The sequence below is a fragment of the Tachypleus tridentatus genome, chromosome 13 (genome assembly GCF_004210375.1).
Source record: "Tachypleus tridentatus isolate NWPU-2018 chromosome 13, ASM421037v1, whole genome shotgun sequence".
NCBI classification, from domain to species: Eukaryota; Metazoa; Arthropoda; class Merostomata; order Xiphosura; family Limulidae; genus Tachypleus; species Tachypleus tridentatus.
This window is the reverse complement of record NC_134837.1, coordinates 197,300,202-197,323,795: the sequence shown is the minus strand read 5'-3', so window position 1 is coordinate 197,323,795 and position 23,594 is coordinate 197,300,202. Positions and strand designations below refer to the sequence as shown.

General features: G+C 31.2%; 1 protein-coding gene across 5 annotated transcripts in view; it reads right to left on the bottom strand.

Annotated features, from left to right (window-relative positions):
- Positions 1 to 23,594, bottom strand: part of LOC143239228 (uncharacterized) — a 58,589-nt gene that overhangs the window by 24,467 nt on the left and 10,528 nt on the right. For all 5 annotated transcript variants that reach the window (XM_076480129.1, XM_076480128.1, XM_076480126.1 and 2 more), the window contains 6 exons: positions 18,357 to 18,468; positions 16,645 to 16,997; positions 14,342 to 14,501; positions 5,441 to 5,583; positions 4,648 to 4,681; positions 513 to 853 (listed from right to left, as the gene is read on the bottom strand). In XM_076480129.1, coding sequence (XP_076336244.1) covers positions 513 to 853; positions 4,648 to 4,681; positions 5,441 to 5,583; positions 14,342 to 14,501; positions 16,645 to 16,997; positions 18,357 to 18,468 — 1,143 coding nt within the window. The remainder of the gene's footprint in view (positions 1 to 512; positions 854 to 4,647; positions 4,682 to 5,440; positions 5,584 to 14,341; positions 14,502 to 16,644; positions 16,998 to 18,356; positions 18,469 to 23,594) is intronic.

Here is a 23,594-nt window from a genome sequence, read left to right as displayed (position 1 = left end):
TAAAAATACAATCTTATTAGCTCTCTCTAACCAATATAAGATAACTCTAGAACAAATGTGTGTGTTTGTTTCCAAATAAAATTTTAGTTTCAACATGTGGCATTTAATTAGAAATTTCAGCAATCCATCAGTTCTAGTGCACACTTCAACCCATTCTTAATAAACACTGAGAATATCCAACACATAGTGACTTGCATACATTTTTATAAGATGCATAAAAATATGATATAGAAAGCAAAATTGGCTCACATTCTTTCATTCTTTATCATTCTAATAGACAACAAACTTTCACAGTATTAGAAAAGGAGTGATGAAAACAATTAGGGTTAATGAATATCAGGTAACAGGAAGTCTGTAAACGTTACACAAATGTTTCCTACAACCTGTAACATGTGGTTAAATATCAAAGGTAACATAATTAAAACAGTATAACAGTGTAAGTTACTTATTTTATTTATACAAAACATATTTTTGTTAATCTATAACACACAATGCTAAACTTAGGTTTTTACTTTCCAAGGATCTAGTTTTCCTTTTTCTTTTTCCACCTCCATTTTCATCTTTTGCTGATTCTCAGGAGTAAATTCTCCTTCTGCAAGTCGTTTTTGCCAGTCCTGGCAAGCTCTAGCGAAGAACTCATTGCTGAGAGCCAAAGCACTCAACCTAACTGAATAATCTGACCCAATAACTCGATCCACAGATGGCAGAAGTTGAACAAGACGATACTGGTAAAGTGAAGGCAGACTTGCAAAAGTATGCTTGTTAAGTAATGCTTTCAAGTTTATGTTAACTAATATTGAGTCTGGAGTTTCCACATCTATACATCCTTTCTTAGTTTGAGCAATTTGAGCAGCTAAAGAGAAACAAGTTTTGATAAGCCAGAAGTCTTGAAAAAACCAAAACAACAAATATTTCAAAATTTTGAAATTATTCTTCAAGAAAGCAATTTTATGGATCTGATATCAACTTTCTAATAGTATTTAAGTCCCACTATACATTAAAAGAAAGTAAAAGCAAAGAAATGTTCCCATTTACAACTAAAACACATTTTCAACAGAATTCTTATTCATACTATAGTGCAGGAATAGGCACCTTATCTTCAGTAGTGTTTTCCATAAAAACTAAGTGGCTTCACCAGCTAGCCATACATTTAAAACATGTTTTAGTCCCCTCAATATAAACAGGTAAAAGACCGATCTTTTTGTCTTCAGAGTTTCATTTCAAATTCAATTAATTTACTTTCTTATCAATGTATGTCAATAAAATTGGCATCAAAATACAGAAACACATCAAATATTAATAATATATAATTTTTCATTTCTTAGCTTCCAAAGGATATACTTAAATCTATGTAATTTACACTCTTCTGAATCATTTCACATTTCCAAACTGCTTAATTTAGATATCCCCAGCCACATCTCAACTTCTGAGTTTGAATACAAGTTACAAACTTACAGTATAGATACTGATAATACATAACCTAATCTCATAGCTTTTAAACATCATGATTTACAGAAATATAAACCAGAAAGTCAAACCTACATGCCACAAACCATTCTATCATATACTGTTTTGCTAATACATTACTTATAGCCAATAGAAAAAAAAATTAATTTACTGATTTAAGTAGTAGGCTGGTTTAATGTGATGACTGCTTTTAAATTATACAGCCTAAAAATTCAAAGTAACTAACACTGAGTTCACTTTCACCAAGTACAGGAAATGTTTTAAATTAATCACAGCTTAGCTAGAAATCTAATTAAATTGTAATAGTTATAGGACATCAAACATTTTGAGTTCTTTATTGAACATCTAAAATAAATAAAAATTCGGTAAATGCTAATACTACCCAACTAAGTATCAGTACCAAATTTCAACTACAAGAAAGGTACAATACCCACAACTAAGTAACAAATTACTCTTTTTTTATGTTGTTCTTTTATTTATTTAATGTTATAAAAGAAACTAAAAGATAAAAATTAAAAACTTATGGAAAAAACATTAAATGAAAAAAATTTTCTCAGCAAGGTAATAATGCAAGTTGTACTCATATAACCTAATTCCTTATTTTGTTTCACCATAACTTGATCAGTTTTGATTGTCATGTACTTATAGCTTTCTATACACATTTAGTAGTTAGACATAGTTCAAAGAATAATAAAAATGATATAAGGTGTTGTGAGCTCAACAGTTCATGATAAATAATGTTAATTTTCTGTTGCAATATGCAATCGTTCTAAGAAAGAAAGAAAAATGGGTAAATTAATTTTTTGTGTGTGTTGTGGTGGTGGTCTCAAGGTCATTAAAAATGATCAAACCATATTAGGTTCAAGTTGCATAAGAGCTACTTGCACAAGTCATCCATAAAACTATAAGTAAAAGACCAGAGGGATAGCAGATAATCATCACCATCCACCAGCAACTGTTTGGCCACTCTTCTTTACCAATGAATATCAGGATTGACTAACACAATATAAAACCCTTACAGCTAAAAGAGCAAACATCTCACCAGACAAATTCATATTTGCAATTGAGAGATTACAAGGCAAGCTCTCTTATCTCCTGGCCAGACCAAACCAACCACACTGGGTTATGGCTAAGAAAATAACATACAAGGTATAAAGTATTACTGAAATAAAAACTTTTAACATTTATTTTTGAGATTCTGAAGACTATGCAAATGAAATCTGAAAGCTCTAATACTGAAAAATGATTTCTAATCTTAACATGAAATTCATCTTGCACTCAAGAATAGTCAGTGTTTGTTTGTTTTGAATTTCACATAAAGCTATTCAAGGGCTATCTGCACTAGCCATCCCTAATTTAGCAGTGTAAGACTAGAGGGAAGGCAGCTAGTCATCACCACCCACTGCCAACTCTTGGGCTACTCTTTTACCAATGAATAGTGGGATTGACCATCACATTATAATGCTCCCACAGCTGAAAGGGAAAGCGTGTTTGGTGTGACCGGGATTCGAACCCCCAACCCTCAGAATACGAGTGGAACGCCTTAACCCACCTCGCCACAGTTACAAAACTGTGATTCCATAAATTCACAGACAAGTTTTTAGTAATTAATTAATTAATTAAAAAATCTGGTTTTTTGTGTACAAAATACTTTAAATATTCACTAACAGCTAACCAACTTTAGTGAAATTAGACTCACTATATTAAAAGTTATTGTATATACAGTTTCATGGCTTAATACATTAGTGGTTGCAAGATTGGTCAAAATGACCATAGCTGTATAGAGAGGGTTAAGAAAGTCAACTTTGAGTCAGTCATGTTTTTGTTTTACACACGATACATGCAAAATTCCCAATGTCCAAAATCAACTGTTAATGGCAATGGCCTCTTGGTAATAATATACCAAACTTATTAAGTTTTGAGAACAAACTAATATTAACCTTGGGAAGATATCTTGTTAATGGAAACATCTGTTGGAAAGTGTGCTCTAATGAATTTCTAATGTCCAGTTTAAAAGTGCAAAACCTTTAGCAAATAAAATAATTTTAAATATTCAAACCCATATTTGTTGTTGTTTATTCACAGTTAACTATCAATAAAAAAATTATAAACAGTGAAAATTAAGGAAGGAACATGATATACGTGCTTTCCAACTTTAATAACCACTGTTAAAACTACTTACTTTGTATGGTCAGTACATGCATATAAGGATTAGAAATTCATGAAATGAGTGTTAATATTTCAGGTCCTAAATTCAACTGAGTTTGCAGTTTATCATTGAGTTCCACAACAAACTTAACATAATTTACTCCCAACTTCAATAATTTCTTTATTCACTAAAAGCACTCTTGTGGTATTTTGAACAAACAAAATGACAAAGTTTTATCTTACTATAGAATTTAAATGAAAATATTAGAGTAATAGTTGTAAAGAGTTACTGTTATATAAAAATATTAGAGTAATAGTTGTAATAGAGTTACTGTTATATAAAAATATTAGAGTAATAGTTGTAATAGAGTTACTGTTATGTGAAAATATTATATTAAAATTCATACCAGAAACATGAAACAAAATTGCATAAAACCATTTGAAATCACTGCCACTGTAAGTTTGTGTAATATTTTTTGTTTCTTATCTGAAAAACACTGGCACAACATCATACTGTAGCAATAACCTGTGTTCTTTGGGTTTTCTTTTATGAAGACACTCATTGTTATTGTGTTATTAGATTCTTTAGCATGTAGTACTTTACATGTCGACTGCATACACAACATATTTTGCAAAACTGAGATAGGAGACAGAAACTTCATAAGAAAATGAGGTGAGAAAAAATGTAAAACTACTGTGTATGAATTTTTGGGACAGCACACTCAAATCATGTATATAGGAACAAGATAAAACTATAACCACTATTCTATCAAAAAGAACTGAACTTTGATTATTAGTTAGATAGATTACAAACATCAACACATCATAGTGAAAAGTGTGATTCACTTCTTTTCATTTTAATACTAATTCGATAAGCTTATCAAACATAATTTTATATTCTTAAACAGAATCTAAAATTAAATATATGCCATCACATAATGATTTGTGAGGAAAATAGAAATCAACTTGACATCAATTACCATGAATACAATAATATTATTTCATTTAGCTTATTATGTGAACATTACTTACCTGTACTTAATTTCTTGTTGGAACATTTTCTTGGCTATTTAAATAAAACAAAAGAGAGTATTCAACATTGAGTATGCACACAAACTGAAAAAATAAATGCACAAATAGATATATCAAAAGATTATTTAATTACTACTAAGCAGTAAGCACAGAGCAGTGTTATCAATAAACCAACTAGAAACTTATCTTCCAATGTACTCTTCACAACTGTAAACTATCTGGATACACACATACTGATAAGTTATAAGAATAGATGTTCAAGCATATGTTACAATAAAAGAGATGCTATGAATTATTATTATTAGATCTCTCCTTAGACATACACAGTTTGTGTTTTTCTCTGTTCTTCAACTAGCATAATGACAGAGATACTAGTAAAGAATGTCTTTAATTATAAGAATATCTGCCTGCCTATAAAGAGACTCCTTGAAACATTGTCTTTGTTATCCATCAATCAATAATTTCTTAAGGCTATGATTACAAAGAATCAACAAAGAATTACCTGTTGATCTGCAGGTCTGAAATAACAAAATTAATAAAAAATACAATAATTCAATATAGGCTTGCCATACTAAAATCATAAACAATGAAGGTGATAAAAAACAAACATTGAGGATTAAAAAAACAATACTAATAGAATTAATAAGAAAAGGTCAATCATTCAAAATGTAACCAATGCTACACATGGCATCTAATACCTGGTTTATAAAATAAATATTTCAATTTTAGATTACTATTTAAAAATAGAGCATTAGGCTTATATTTTGCACTAACTTTCAAACATAGCACTCACCTTCAAGCTTAATCCAGGAATTGAGGCTAAGAACTCCCTCATTGTTTGTGGCTTGCTATACGTAGGTGGCAAATCTTTTTTCTCACTGTCTGATATACTGTTTGCTTCTTTGTCTCTCAAATCTTCCAAATTGTTTAACGTTCCTATATTGCAAACAGTGGTAACATTTACACAAAGACTTTTTTAGTTGAGAGATACATAAAACATTTAGTTTCATAAAGTGACAAAAATAGATTTATATAAAAAGAACCATTCTCTCAAACTCTAGTTTAGAAACTATACATGTACAACTTTTCTTTCACTGTAAGTAACTTAGGTGATATATACAAATAATAAGTCTTTCCTACTTTTAAACCTGTAACAATTACTGCATTAATTAGTAGTCTATAATCACTTTTTCTTGATCTTCTAACTAACCTAATGTTGTTTTGTGAGAAGTAATATGTTGTCTTCAGACCTGTGATTCTGAACAGGACTGTTAGAGAAATTAATATCCAGGACAATGGAGACAAGGGATGAAGCTGCTAACCAATCGACTTGGTTGGTATTTCCTATATGTTTTTTTTTAATTATTTGAGAAGGTTCTTAACCACACGGGTGTAGCAAAATGTTTTAATTTTTATCTTCTTCAAATGTGACTCTGCACATTGTTCTAATATATATCCATTGTACTTGATGAAGTGAAATGTAGCTACTGAATTGTTGGTATTGTATAGTTTTGTATGCTGTTAATGTTCTTATATTCTCACCTACTCTCCACTGGTATCTTTTTCAGAACACGATACAGGGTTTTAATGAGTTACATTCAAAATTTAATTAAATTACTTCCTTCTTAATGTTAACATAAGAATGTAACTGCTAATCCATACTTTAATAGTATACAAGTTTTTAAACTCTTACTAATGCAATATTTAATAAAATCTAGAACTTTCACAAAGGTGAAAATTGTGAAATTTGCTCTCTAGGCATCCTCTCTTATCTAATTTACTTACCACCCCTCCAAAAAGTAAGAAATTAATGCAAGTTACTTATTATGGCATCATCATTACTCAAGCAAAGCATATTACAAAGCCATACAATAGATACAGTTATGACAGAAAGTGTTCGTACGCCTGCGTTGTGAGTAGTTTTTCCTCATAACTTAACAAGTATCATGATTAGGATAATGAAAGTACAGTATATTATAAATATTATACTAACACACATCTACATAAATTGTTATGTAAATTGAACAACAAATAAACTGTTTATAAACAAATAACCAAACATAGGAGGGTCAGAAAGTGTTCGTGTGTCTACTTTAATGGTCAGTTGTGTAGCCTTTCAGGTGAATTACTTGGCGCAATCTCTCCTCATAGTCCTCCATGATTGTTTGACAGTACTCGACTGGTATTTTCTTCCACTCTTCTTTACAGAAGGTATCCAACTCTTGAAAGTTTTTCGGATGACGCTGATGAAACCCGGTCTTCAACTTATGCGAAACGTTTTCAAATGGGTTGAGATCGAGTGATTGCGATGGCCACTCCAGAACACTTATATGGTTCCTCTGCAACCAGGATTGCACATATCTCAACGTATGCTTAGGGTAATTATCATGTTGGAAGATCCAACGACACCCAAGCCGCAAGTTCCATGCATCATTCTTGATATAAATGCCTAATATATCAACATACTCTTCTTTTTTCATGATTTCATTGATGCAATGAAGGCTGCCTACACCAGAAGAGCTGAAGGAACCCCATAGCATGATTGAGCCACCTCCATGTTTAACTGTAGGAACGGTGTTCTTTGGAAGATTTCGTTCCCCCTTCTTACGGAAAATATTGCGAACATCATTGTGGCCGAAAAGCTCGATTTTAATCTCGTCTGACCAAAGAATATTCTTCCAATAGGTAAAGGGTTTATCTACATGCTTTCTTGCATACCTCAATCGTGCTTCTAAATGAACAGGCTTGAAATATGGAGTTCTACAAATACAGCATGCTTTGAACCCAGAAGAGGGTAACATGTTCGTAACAGTAGAGGTGCTTACTTCAACCCCAGTTTCCCTTACCAGTTTCTGTATGTCATTACGTGTTAAATGAGGTTCCTACTAACTTCTCTGAGAACCTTTCTCTTGGTTCTCTCTGGAATTTTGATGGGGCATCCAGAACAAGGGAGGTTAGCAGTTGATCCTGTGAGCTTAAACTTGGCAATTATGTTTTGAACAGTAGATTTCAGCACATTAAGTTGTGTAGCAATACTGGAAAGAGACATACAAGACTTGTATTTTACAATAATTCGGTTTTTTAAATCACTGGACAGTTGTTTCCTGTTTGCTATGATGACCAAGCAGATAATGACTGAGATGAAGCTAAATTGCCGGAAGTAAATGTTTTGCTGGCTAAATTTCAATAATTATGAACCCAGTGTCTAGTTCTGAAATGGTATAATGTAGTTTATTCACCAAACTAAACAAAATTTTTACAAGAATATCAATTTTTTTTCTCACGTTCTGAACTGTACGAACACTTTCTGCTCCTCCTATTTTTGGTTATTTGTTTATAAACAGTTTATTTGTTGTTTAATTTACATAAAAATTTATGTAGATGTGTGTTAGTATAATATTTATAATATACTATACTTCTTTTAACCAAATTATGATACTTTTTTTTTTAAGTTATGTGCTGTCGTAACTGTAATCAGAAAACTTGTCTGAACACTTTCTGGGTAATCAGACACCTCTTGCCCCAACCACCTGTTACGAACACTTTCTGTCGTAACTGTAATCAGACACCTCTTGCCCCAACCACCTGTTACGAACACTTTCTGTCGTAACTGTAATCAGACACCTCCTGTCACATCCTTTCTTTCAGATATTACCAGCAGTTCTCTCCGATATTTAATATTATTTATAACAAACAGAAAGCCAAATATACCAAATGATGTATTGTATTACACTGTTTTATGCACGAGAATTGTCAATTTCACTTTCAGTTCAAGTTTGATTTCCATGGAAAATACATGAACAAGCTTAGATGAAGTTTTTACAACTACTTTTGCATAGCTAGAAAGGCAGAAAAATTGTGATAGTTAAGAGACACTGTCTGTTTTTTGCACATTATTATGTGTTATTTAGTTTATTATTTAATTAAATAAATTATTTAGTGCAGTACCACTGTTAGTATAAGAAATATTAAGTAACATCAACCATTGACAGATAAAAAGACCCAGGTAAGTTACTTTTGTTCTCATTTTTCATGTACATTTTTATTACAAAACTAACTAAAATGTAAACATAAGAATTTTTTATGTTAGTTAAAGCCAAATTATGTAAAATAAATAATTTTCCATGAGGTATGTTGATCAGTAACTTGTGTAACACAAGCTGCACATTTACCAAGTGATTTACAACTTATAATGGCAGAAATAATTATCATTTTAAAGTTACCATGAAAGAAAGAATTTCCACATAAATTTCCAGAAAACCACTAGGGAAGTGTTCTGAGCTTTTGACTTTTTTTTTTTTTTTTTTTTTTTAATGTCACAGACAAAAGTAGATGAACATGAGAATTTCCAAAACAGAAACAGGTGTGTGGGGAGCCACTGTATTTGATTCACTAAATGTAGCGATATCTCAGCAAAGGGAAAAGACAGGGGGGCTATTACATTAAAACTTGTAAATACTGATAAGTTGAGTTCCTAATTTGTAAAAAAAACTATACATTTTATAATTGGATCTTATAAACAAATAATCTGAACCAATTCTGCATTCAGCATACCTTGTGGCACACAAAAATTAGATTCTTTATGATAGTTCCTTTTCAATTAAGAAATTAACTAAAAGGTATAATATTAAAATTTGAATTATAATTTATAATTTCATACCAAAATTATTGACATTTTGATTGTAAGTCTACAAATATGATAGCATGGCCTTTAACCTGTGATCTAAGGAAGACCCATGTCACTAAAATTAATCCATGTTTATGCAATAAACCCACCACACAAACTGTAAATCTCATGATGAACATACAGCTCACATTACCATGTTCATTGTCATAATGAGTAGAAGTGCTCCTCAGCATACCTCATGAAGAATTATTATTATCAGAATTATTTTTCACTACCTTACCTAATCTTACCTAACAAGTTTCTGATACTTACATTTTTGTTACTTTTATAATTATAAAGGACATACATGTAAACAAGAAATATGATTTCTTTTCAGTGATGACGAGAAACCCACTTGTTGAGAAAATTTATATGCAAAAACGGCTCGTTTGGGCTGAGAAAACACTTTTACATAGAAAAGCGAACAACGTTTCGACCTTCTTCGATCATCGTCAGGTTCACAAAGAAAGAGGTAACTGACCGGAAGCTGACCACATGTTTGAAAGGGGTTGTGTAACTGTGTGTCGAAAGGAACGCTTTAAAGGAACGCCTTTATACCTATATTAATAAAAAATAAAATAAATAAAATTATATATTCAAACATCTAATACCGCCCTCTACATTTCGACACACAGTTACACAACCCCTTTCAAACATGTGGTCAGCTTCCGGTCAGTTACCTCTTTCTTTGTGAACCTGACGATGACCGAAGAAGGTCGAAACGTTGTTCGCTTTTCTATGTAAAAGTGTTTTCTCAGCCCAAACGAGCCGTTTTTGCATATAAATATGATTTCTTTTGTTTTTTGTCATTGACTGTCTATGATACTTAAACCTAATTTTTTATACTAATGGTACAACTACACTAAATAATTATTATTTAATTAAATAATACACCTGAGAACCCAGATTAATAACACACTTAAAGTGCACAATTTTCAAAAACTATCATAATTTCTCTGGCTTTCTAACTACACAATAAGTCTTTTAAAATTCAGCTAAAACTGTAAATGCAATTCCAATGGAGTAAATTTCAAATTAAAGGCAAAATAGACAGTACATTGTACAGAAAACAAGAAGATATATTATTTGACATATTAAAACTTTCATTTTTCTATTGGTTATAAATAATATAATACAAAATATCAGATAGAACTATTAGCAATTTGTGAGAGAGGATGTGACAGGTGGGCATGACAAGCAGGTCTAATTTTCTAGTTTATGGCTCCAATAAGATTAAATGCTATAAAAATTGTACTTTAGTTGAATAATATCTATATTATAATAAGAAATGTACATTAAGTTGTATACTTCTGAGATGGGTTGTAATAAATTAGAGAAGAAAATCTAAAATGCAAATGTCACAATTCTTACACAAAGAGAGATTGAGGATTTTTCTAAATATTTCTTTGTAAAATTAATAACTTGTATAATATTAAAATTAGATTTATTAACTACCTGTACAATGATAATAAAATAATTTAACTAAATTTTGAATGTAAATCTAAAAAGTCATAACTTTTATCTGCCAATGGCAAGAGAGTTAAGGCAATGAATCACCAATGTGCAGTAAGGGACATAAAATACAAGATAACTTCTTCATCATTACCAATAAATGTGTTAACTACAATTACATGTAACACAGTGTCACATAAAAAAAAAAAGTTTTCAGCAACACAAAACACTATTTGGTTTGGGGATGTAGACAATATGTATAGTACACATCAAAAAACCAGAAAAAACTAGTTAAGGTATGTGGACAATATCTTTAGTACACACCAAAAAACCAGAAATCTAGTTAAGGTATGTAGACAATATGTATAGTACACATCAAAAAACCAGAAATCTAGTTAAGGTATGTAGACAATATGTATAGTGCACACCAGAAATCTGGTTAAAGTATGTGGACAATATGTATAGTACACACCAAAAAACCAGAAATCTAGTTAAGGTATGTAGACAATATGTATAGTGCACACCAGAAATCTGGTTAAAGTATGTGGACAATATGTATAGTACACACCAAAAAACCAGAAATCTAGTTAAGGTATGTGGACAATATGTATAGTGCACACCAGATATCCAGAAATCTGGTTAAAGTATGTAGACAATATGTATAGTACACACCAAAAAACCAGAAATCTAGTTAAGGTATGTGGACAATATGTATAGTACACACCAAAAAACAGAAATCTAGTTAAGGTATGTAGACAATATGTATAGTACACACCAAAAAACCAGAAATCTGGTTAAAGTATGTGGACAATATGTATAGTACACACCAGATATCCAGAAATCTGGTTAAAGTATGTAGACAATATGTATAGTACACACCAGATATCCAGAAATCTGGTTAAAGTATGTAGACAATATGTATAGTACACACCAAAAAACCAGAAATCTAGTTAAGGTATGTGGACAATATCTTTAGTACACACCAAAAAACCAGAAATCTAGTTAAGGTATGTAGACAATATGTATAGTACACATCAAAAAACCAGAAATCTAGTTAAGGTATGTAGACAATATGTATAGTGCACACCAGAAATCTGGTTAAAGTATGTGGACAATATGTATAGTACACACCAAAAAACCAGAAATCTAGTTAAGGTATGTGGACAATATGTATAGTGCACACCAGATATCCAGAAATCTGGTTAAAGTATGTAGACAATATGTATAGTACACACCAAAAAACCAGAAATCTAGTTAAGGTATGTGGACAATATCTTTAGTACACACCAAAAAACCAGAAATCTAGTTAAGGTATGTGGACAATATGTATAGTACACACCAAAAAAAACAGAAATCTAGTTAAGGTACCAAAAAAACCAGAAATCTGGTTAAAGTATGTGGACAATATGTATAGTACACACCAGAAAACCAGAAATCTGGTTAAGGTATGTAGACAATATGTATAGTACACATCTGGTTAAAGTATGTAGACAATATGTATAACCAGAAATCTAGTTAAGGTATGTGGACAATATCTTTAGTACACAAAAAAACCAGAAATCTAGTTGAGGTATGTAGACAATATGTATAGTACACATCAAAAAACCAGAAATCTAGTTAAGGTATGTAGACAATATGTATAGTGCACACCAGAAATCCAGAAATCTGGTTAAAGTATGTGGACAATATGTATAGTACACACCAGATATCCAGAAATCTGGTTAAAGTATGTAGACAATATGTATAGTACACAACAAAAAACCAGAAATCTAGTTAAGGTATGTGGACAATATCTTTAGTACACACCAAAAAACCAGAAATCTAGTTAAGGTATGTGGACAATATGTATAGTACACACCAAAAAACAGAAATCTAGTTAAGGTATGTAGACAATATGTATAGTACACATCAAAAAACCAGAAATCTAGTTAAGGTATGTAGACAATATGTATAGTGCACACCAGAAATCTGGTTAAAGTATGTAGACAATATGTATAGTACACACCAAAAAACCAGAAATCTAGTTAAGGTATGTGGACAATATGTATAGTGCACACCAGAAATCCAGAAATCTGGTTAAAGTATGTGGACAATATGTATAGTACACACCAAAAAACCAGAAATCTAGTTAAGGTATGTGGACAATATGTATAGTGCACACCAAAAAACCAGAAATCTAGTTAAGGTATGTGGACAATATGTATAGTACACACCAAAAAACCAGAAATCTAGTTAAGGTATGTGGACAATATGTATAGTACACACCAAAAAACCAGAAATCTAGTTAAGGTATGTGGACAATATCTTTAGTACACACCAAAAAACCAGAAATCTGGTTAAAATATGAAGACAATATGTATAGTACACACCAAATCTGGTTAAGGCATGTAGACAATATGTATAGTATGCACCAAAAAACCAGAAATCTGGTTAAGGTATGTAGACAATATCTTTAGTACACGGCAACATGTGAAAGAGACACTACTTGATTTTATTGAATTCTTAAACACATTAAGATCCAATATAAACAGAATTAAACAGTTTTCTTCTTCTTTTTGATGTGAATGTAAAACAATAAAATAATAAAGTTATCATCAGTGTATACAAGAAACCCAATTCTGTCACCATGCCACCATACATAAAACCTAACCATTATCAGCCACAAAAATATCCTCTTACACCACCTACATAAAACTACTTTGATAACAGAGCACTTTTTAACCCCAATATCACATATAAGGCTCATATCAAACTTCAAAACAGTTAGAAATATTAACTATAGCCATCAACAACACATAACACAACAAATCTGTTTCATTCAGTTTTGTGCCAGAAACTACTAATAAAATTACCAGACTTCTTAACAATTTGAGCACTGATATAAAAGCTGTATTAAAACCCTCACATAAATTAACATCTTACTGCCTGACCTGAAAATATCCCAATAAAATAGGGCATATATAGTATCCTATAAATTATGGAAAGAAACACATAGGAGAAACATCACGTTCATTAGAAACACACTACAAAGGACACCAATGCCACATGGATAGATGTGATTTCCAGTTATATGTCTTAACACATCATCAATGTGAAACAGGTTACAAAATACTCTGGGATCAAATTCTCCTCCTACATTAACCCAAAACTACAACACAGAGAAACTCTTTAGAAACAACAGAAATCATTAATTAAAGTAAATTACCTCTCACTAAAACATGATAATGGCCCCACCAATAACATCAAGGTCCATTCATCATTCATACACTTGACCAGGCTTGACCTCTACCTATATTCTGTCACCTGATGACAGTGACTCCATCATATTTAATCCCTATTCTATCTGTAACGATACATAAACCTTGGATTGCTTAGTACTGTTCATACCCGAAGAATACAGATCAACATTCCATTGACACTTGTAGTACATTTTATCATCGATAAAACTTTTCCTTGTGTTTACAAACCATTGTTTGTCAACCTATCATTATCATCTAGACATAATATAATCTGTCACATTAGTGAAAACCAATTATTAAGATACATAGCTCTTTGTATAATCCTCAACATACACACCCACTAAAGATCCTGGTATAGGAGGAAGTGTTTTCATAACAATTTGAGGAACAGATGGAGTAGGGCTACCCCTAGAAGCAACAGCAGTGTTTCTTTTCCTTCTCTTCTGTTGCTGCCGTAGTGCATGCTTTATAGCCCGCTGGCTGTGACTCTGAGAAATCTGCAAGAAAAAAATTTTCCCACTTTTGAAATAACTGAAGCAATAACTAAAACAACAATATTTCACAGTTCAATTATTGTTCAAATCAGGCATGTGCAAACCAGGTATCTAAACCAACAGCTTCACCATTAATACCCCATAGTCAAAAAGCTGGTAACTTAAACATTTATAACTTTAGACAAAACAGTAAAGAGTATTGTGTGCAAGGTAAGTTAAATGGCTTAACCAATATTGGTAGACTTGTAGAACTATCAGTTATTATTGTAAAGAATGATATGTATAACATAAGTTAAATGAAGTAACCAACACTGGTAGATTTTTAGAACTATCAGTTATTACAGTAACAAGTGATGTGTACAAGGTATGTTAAATGAAGTAACCAACATTGGTAGACTTGTAGAACTATCAGTTATTACAGTGATGAGTGATGTGTACAAGGTATGTTAAATGAAGTAACCAACATTGGTAGACTTGCAGAACTATCAGTTATTACAGTGATGAGTGATGTGTACAAGGTATGTTAAATGAAATAACCAACATTGGTAGACTTGTAGAACTATCAGTTATTACAGTAGGCTGATGTGTATAGGATAAAAAAAAAGTATGAGCTAAAAAAATTAAAACTACACAAATTTTAGGTAATAAAAAAAAGAAGGAAGATAACATTTCATGAAATCTGGATCATGTACAAGAATAAAATATCCTTTATAATAAAATAAAAAACTAATTCAAGTAACTGTACAATTGTTGTAAAGTGGAAACAAAACTTCCATTTGTTAGACAAAACAATATGCAACTCATTGAAACTATACTACAGTTACATGTAGAAAATGTTAATAGTCAGACATGTTTGACTTTAATGTTATCAAACTAGAACAACTGTTCAGGTATTATACAAAGGAATAACTGCAACCTCACAAACATTTCATAGTGCAATATTGCTACAGGTACACCTATAGCTGAATAAATACATTACAGATATTACCAAAACAAAATAAAAATATAATAGAACTTTCACTGTTCCCTACAGTAGAAGTGAAAATATGCAGCAGTGTTAATTAAGCACACTAACACATTTCCAAACCAGACCTTTAGTCAAACCTGGACAATCACCCTCATCCACAACATAAAGGCTATTCCTAAGAAAAAGAACCCTCCAACCCCAGAGGTCATTAACAAGTTACAAATAAAGATTTCACATTTAAAACTACATCCCAAGTTTCCAGCCACACCTCATTATCTATATGTGTTTTTGTAGGAAATGTGGCTGGAGAAACTAGTCACAGCAACCAGATTTCACAACACATTTATTAAGCACCCTAAAATAGTATCATTATACTTTTACAATCTTAGTTTATTTTAAAATGAACTTGGGAGCAACATCCATCTACAGTGAAAAATCTGGAGAATCTGTCAAGTGTGTAGTAGATGATAAAATCTGCTAAAGTTAGTTGAAGCTTATACAGTGGAAACTGACAGAAAATAATGGCTATCAGACTTAACACATTGAAATGTAGTACAATTTAATGGCTTACAAAGTAGGATCAACAGTAAACAGACTGCATCAGAAAATAAATCCAAATACAACCATTTACTTGATGGAGGATAGACCACTTACTAGGTTTCTTTTTTGACTTTAAAGGATAACCCTTCAATAAATTATATTAGCAGTTGCCTAAATTAAAGTTATTATAAAACTTATTACATCTTATTTTCTTCAACATCTAAACTGAAGAGGACATGATGTGATACACTTGATAAAGAACTCAGTGCTTTAGAGCTTTCAAATAATGAATATATAAAAAGTTACTTTATGGTATCAGAATTATTATGAAGAAAATAAATAAAACTGAAAAAGAAAATACATAAAATCAAAATTTAGTTAATAAACAATTTTATTTGCAGAGAAACTTAAAACTCTGTGTCTGAAGAAATGTAATACATTAATCAGATTAAAGTTGAGAGACAGCTTGAATGGGTAATACAAGAAATTTTATTACAAGTAACAAATGTGCAATGCTTTCACAGTTTTTCATTTCCCGATGATGACACAATTTTGTAACAAATTTTCTTTCATTACCCATTATCTCCAAACTTTATTTCTTCAAGGTGGATTCTTTGTTATGAAATTAACTAGCTTTACCTTTCCTGGACTGCAACTTCCAACAGATGATGACAATGGTGACTGAATGTGGGTCTTCAAACCCAAATCTGACTCAATTTCTTCCTCCTTTGACACTTTATTTTCCTGGGATTCTAGATAATTTTCAAAACTTCCATTCACAATTTTAGTTTTTTCAGTTACATTTGTAGTTCTTTGATTATTAGCGATATTTTTATCAAAAGAATCATCAGAACGTGAAAACACATCCACACCATTCTTTAAATCTCCCTTATCTTGTGTTTCAGTAACAGGCACACCAGTTTCAACAGGATTGATTGTTGGGCATGAGCTGGAAGGTTTAGTGTAACCTGGAGGTATTCGAATGTAGAGAACTATATGAAACAACAAAACAGTATCAAAAACTGACTACTTCTCAGACAGCAACAAGACACATTTAGTATTTACTAAGTTGAAATACTTAACAAAACTGTATAAAGTTTAAAATATAATTACTAAATAACATCTAGTTTTGTCTCATAAAGATTCGTATAATTTGATTTACTTTTTCTGTAATTTTTAAAGTAGTAAAACTTACAAAATCTTTCTATGAAGCACCTTTTCAAAGAAACAGCTTAGAATTTAACTATTTTGTACTGTTGATCACAAAATTCTATTTTATGTATCCAGTTAGTATTAAGTTAATTGATGTTTATTAACATATTTCTTCTCACACTTTATTTTCCCAATTGCAGTAGTCACAATTTCCAACTACAAATCCTTAAAATAATTTAATATTAAATTTCTTGTTTTTGATGTATATTTTCTATCTATTGTTATAGAAATAAGCTGTGTACAAAAATTAGAAATGTATGAGGATATATTAGAAATCTTGAAAAAGAAACAATTAATCATAAAAGCATGAGAATATTGTGATGCATGACTATGTAATTAATATACCTGCTGGTAAGTTGATCTTTTGTTCACATAAAGCTGTTCTATTGTGATGAATGTCTTTTGCTGTATTGTGAGTAAACCCAGCTCTAAGTGCAATAAAACTCAACTAACTCAGCTGTGGCTGTAAGAATAAATATAATTTAATAATCTATTACAATATGCCATTAATTCATCAAATTAAAAAGAGGCTGATTTATTTCATAGTTTTCAACTTTTCATTTTTCCCTACATTACTAATCTAGCTACAGCTAAGTTTAGAGTGGAGGACAAAGAGAAAACAACTAATAAAGCATAATGATTTACTGGAACAAAATCTTGACATTCCCTTAGGAGGTTCTGGTCACACACATATAAACTATAAAAATTGTTAGATAAAAAAAAAGGTATTTTTATCGTTAACATGAAAATCACCTAGAAGTCAGGCTTACTAATTAAAGGCTTCATAAATTCATGGATAACTCTTTATTAAAAAAAATTTTTTTTTAATTCACAACACACCTACAATGTTCACTAAAAGCTCAACAAATTTCATGAAGATACTTGTAGTAGATTTGGAATTTTAATAAATATTAATTCTCCATTATGAGATTTTTGTTCATTGGATCAACTCTGTGTACAATATAATGATGTCTTTCTTAAATGAATATAATTAACTTGCAAGTTTCTTTTCACAACTTAGTCTTTATTTACTGTTCACTTCTGTAAGTTATGCATCCTACACAAACAAGTGCATTTTATTTTATGGTTTTCAACTGTTTTAACCAAGAACATAATAAATATTTTAAAACAAACTTTACCCTTCTGACTGACAGAGGATTTTGCTTTGCTACTATTGGTTTCCTCAACTTCAGGCTCTTCTGTCATGTTTTCCCCAACTTCAACAAGTACAGTTCCTTCAGGTATCTCACTCTACATGTAATTAAAACATAAAAACTCATGTTGAGTAAAATATTCTGAATGTTTTTTATCCATCACAGATCAAACTAAATAAATATATATAAAATTTTCATAAAAGCTACAATACTTATGAAGCATGCCAATGATTTGTATAAATGAACCACTTAGAGAAATAGCATGAAACTCAAAAATACATTCAAAATTTATTTGCTATTAAAATTTAACTTTCTCACTTTCAATTACAATCAGTTTTGTTTGGTTACCTATATCTAACACAAAAACAACAATCTATTTCTAGTTCTGAATCAAAGATATTTACAATATTAAAAACCAAAATAATGATAAACAGGATACTTAGATCACTCTTATGAAAACAATAAGTCCCAGCATGGCCAGGTAATTAGGGTGTTCAACTAGTAACCTGAGGGTCATGGGATCAAAACTGGTCCATAGAACTGAACCATAATTTGAGAATTAACATTCATTTTAATTCTTAATTTACTTTGTATGCCTTCACAAAAGTTGGTAAGATTTTCATAAACATTAAAGCTCCTCTATAAAATATTTTTTCTCTGAATTTACTTTAGTCAGTCCAACTCTGACAAACCTGAGTGCAAAGTGATTTCCATGTTAAGAAAAGAAACATTTTCATCTTACAGATTTCAAATTTCATTTGAGAAATCTTAGAACCTAGAATATCTGGTAAACCTTTATATTTTGTGTTATTTTCTCTATGTAAATACTAATGACATTTGACTGACCTTGTAACCACCATGAGATACAAAAATACAATATAAATCTAAACTACCCTTTATTTTCTAGAAAGGTTTTTCATTAACTCTCTTACTAAAGGCTCAGTAGATTAAACTGATCCAAACTGACCAAAGTTTTCATACTTTAAATTCTAATATGTTTTGTGTATCTTAACAGAAATTTTCAAGTGTTTTGTATATATATATAAAAAATGTATGAATCAGTTTCACTAAACATTTTTCTATGGACAGACGGAATCTGATTGCTGACTGCTCCAACTGCAAAGTGAGTTTCATGTTACAATGAAAAATTAATTTTCTTCAATAGAAAATTTTCAAATTTCATTTACATAACTTCTATAACCTCCTAAATAATATAATTTCTATAACCCCTTAAATAAATATTAAATGTTATTAGAAAAACTTTATATATTATCTGTTATTTTCTCTACCCTGACTCTAAACAGAATCGATCAATTTGACCATCATCATCATTACGATTAACAATGTGAAAATAAACAGACATTTCAACCTTTTTCTGCAATGACTGCAAATTGTAACAGAAAACTTCAACTGTTTATCCTAAACAGCTTAAAGTCTGTACTTTTTTTTAATTGCCCTTTGAACCTTGTCTAACTAATAACTCCACTTCAAAAGCTGTAATTCACTTGGTGACAATAAATAAAGATTTGGTTTGTTTTGAATTTTGCGCAAAACTACTTGATAGCTATATGAGCTAGCCATCCTTAATTTAGCAGTGTAAGACTAGAGGGAAGGCAGCTAGTCATCACTACCCACTGCTAACTCTTGGGCTACTCTTTTACCAATTAACAGTGGGATTGACTGTCACATTATAACGCCCCTATGACTGAAAGGGCGAGCATGTTTGGTGTGACGGAGATTCAAACCCGTAACCCTCAGATTACAAGTCGAGCACCACAACCACCTGGACATGCCAAGCTATAAATAAAGAATACAGATGTAAAACATATATAGCACTTACCTGGGTTCTCTGGGTTTCCTTTTTTTTCCATTGACTGTCAATGCAACTTATGTCTACTTTTTTATACTAACAATACCACTATACTAAATTTTTATTTAATTAAATAATGCACCTAAGAACACAGAATAATATCACAGACAAGTAAACATTGTCCTATAACTAATATAACTTTTATAACTTTCTAACTATACAACAAGAGCCTTTAGAAATTCAGCTGAACTTGCCAATACATTCTCCATAAGAAAATCTTTTCACATGGAGACAAAATGTACAACTCACTATATAGAAAATAACATAATGTGTAATGTGATAGAATAAAACTTTGGCTTCCTATTGGTTATAATAATATAGTAGAAAACATCAGCTACTGGCAAATCTCCAAAAGAGAAAATGTGACAGGTGAGCATGGTAAGTGGGTCTGATTTTCTAGTTTATGGTTTGTCTGAGTAATATCTACATTATAATGAGTAATTTACTTTAACTTCCATAATAAACTTCTCGAAAGGGAGGTAAATAGATCAGAGAATAGGGAAGATCTAATTAGTAGATTTCACAATTCTCATACTAAAGAATACTGAAGAGTTCTTTAACATTTCCTTATTTCTCTTTGAACTGTATCTAGCTCTAAACTTAAATAAAAAAACTAAATCACTCAGCAAGTGTCTAGTTCAAGTTATGTACACAAATTATGCAATTCCCAAGCACCTCATATGCAAGACCCTGCTGAGAAATTATTTTACTTTTTTTAGTTATCTCACCTAGCCTATTAAGTCTTTAGTTACTCTTATAACAAAAAATATGAACTTTTCAAAATAGGAAATTAAGTATTTACATCTGAATTCTAATTTCTTTTGTTTTATTTCACCCACAATGAAACTTAGCCCTAATTACACAGGCCTGTGAATATGAACTTCATAAAAGTTGTTTTTGGTTTTAACAGATCTTAAATAATTAATCTATGCAGATTTTGAAAATAATATTCATTTTTGTCTTTCATGTAAGAATGTTTTACAAATTGAGAAAAAAAACTCTTACTTAGATCAAATTATTATTTCAGTTACCACAATGAATATTTTTATTACTATGTTAAAAACAAAACAAAACTGAAGAACAGGGAAGAACACTGATGTCAAACAAATACTCATCCTCATTCATACTGATTTTCTGTGAAGTCTAAATCCTTCAGTCTCAAAACTATAAGGTGTTTCTTTTATGTATTACATGTGAAGAATCTTGTTTCAATAACCAGCAGTAATCAGTTGATGTTCCATCTCCCCAGATACCTCCTCTAGATTTACCCTGTCCCGATAAAACCTTTCCCTTTGTTAATAGCCAAGATTTTCAGAGAAATAATAAATATGCAAATGTAAGAAATGAGCTTTCAAGCTCATATTACAAACCAACATTTTTAATCTATTGAGTATGTTACTGATAACACTTTCATAGTTTGGGTCCTAAAATGTTGTCAGTAACATCTTTTTAGGGCAATTCATGCTTCTTTTTCAACTTTCTTCATTGTTTCTCAAACTGTTCATCCAAAATCACTCTCCTAATCTGAGGCCAAACAAAAATCCCTTCTTTAAGTTTTGCTTCTGAAAGAGCTGGAAATTGTTCACCCAGACACTTGAAACAATAGCCATCTTTGTCAAAATATTTTACAAACTGCTTCATCAAACCTAGTTTCATGTAAAATGCAGATAATTGGACTTTCTTTGTGTCAATCAAACTTTCAAGTTCAATATTTTTCAATCCTGGTATCAAGCTGACTGAGTGGCCACTGCTTCTTTATCCAGTGCTGACCTTGTGCCCAGCTATTCCATTCATACAAAAAACATGAAAACTTTATATAACCAGACTGTTGACCCAACAACATACAAAGAAGTGTTAAGTGTCCACAAAGTAGCCAACCACATTCTTTGTATTTGACCTATTAAGAAGTTTGAGATTTTCATACGTTTCCTTCAAGTGTACTGAATGAGCAATAGGAACAGATGTATATATGTTGCCATTATGAAAAAGAACATCTTTTAGACTTGTTTAGGAATAATCAATGAGCAATTCCCACTCACTTAGTTCATAAACTGCAGCTCCTAGCATTGATATCAATTCAGTAATAAACCAGTGACCCTTCTTGCAAAAAAGTGGGGTATAAACTCTTTCTCAAGATTTCTGTACCAGTAACATTACATCCCTGGAGAAAGTAAGTCCTTAGCTCTAAGTCTGGACCCCAAAATATCTGAAGAATCCTTTGAAAGTCCCAAATCTCTCATTAAATCATTAAATTCATCTTAGGTGAAAAGATGTGGTTCACCAAACACCTCAGGTTGAAAACACTCCCTATCATCATTTCTACTGACATCAAGTTCAGAATCAGATAAAACTGTAACAAGAGTCTCTGGTGGAGAAGGTACAGGTACATCAGGATCCACGGTGGAGTAGGTACAGGTTCATTAGGGTCCATAGTGGAGTAAACTACATGTTCATCAGGGTCCACAGTGGAGTAAGTACATGTTCATCAGGGTCCACAGTGGAGTAAGTACATGTTCATCAGGGTCCACAGTGGAGCAGGTACAGGTTCAGCAGGTATAGGAACATCAAAATCCATGGTGGAGTAGGTACAGGGTCACCAGATTCATGAGAAACAGGTCTTATAGCAGCTTAAACGTTTGGATAAAAATTTCCTTTTTAATTCGAGTGTTGTAACTTTGCATGTTACAGGAGCAGAAACAGCAATAATCTCCATGGTTTTTGGTATCATGCTAGACAAATGAAATTCCAAAGGACAAGGACTTTTTCTTACGTTCAATCCATTGTCTCAATTCTTCATTGAAACACATTCCAAAATGTGTGTAATGCACTTTTTTGACAAATTCTGTAACAATTTAGCTTTGTTTCTTTACCACAAATATAACAAAATATGTTTGGGTCATTTACACAACATCTTCTAGCCATAGCAATGAATAATTAATATTAAAATGAAATAAAAATGTCAACATGTATACACCCAAAAATGACATATCATGTGGCTTGTTAACTTTTCATATACTAGTGATGTGTTTCTTGTGGGTTCTAGAACAAATGATAAGACTTTCATGTCACAATTGGTCTAGAGAAATCTATAACCAGCAGTTGCCAAAATTGTAAGCATAACAAAACTTGACCCAATTTCAATGAATACAATTCATTTACAGAAAAGTGCATATGGCATTTTGTGAAAATAGTCTACTAGAATTACTGTAGAGCATGCAAAACTTTTAAGACAATAAAACTGCAGGCCTGTGTTATTTCTAATGACAATAGTAAAACATAAAATGATTATAAAAATCTTATAATTATTACAATTTATCTTTCCAACCAAGCTATAAATGTACTACAATAATTAA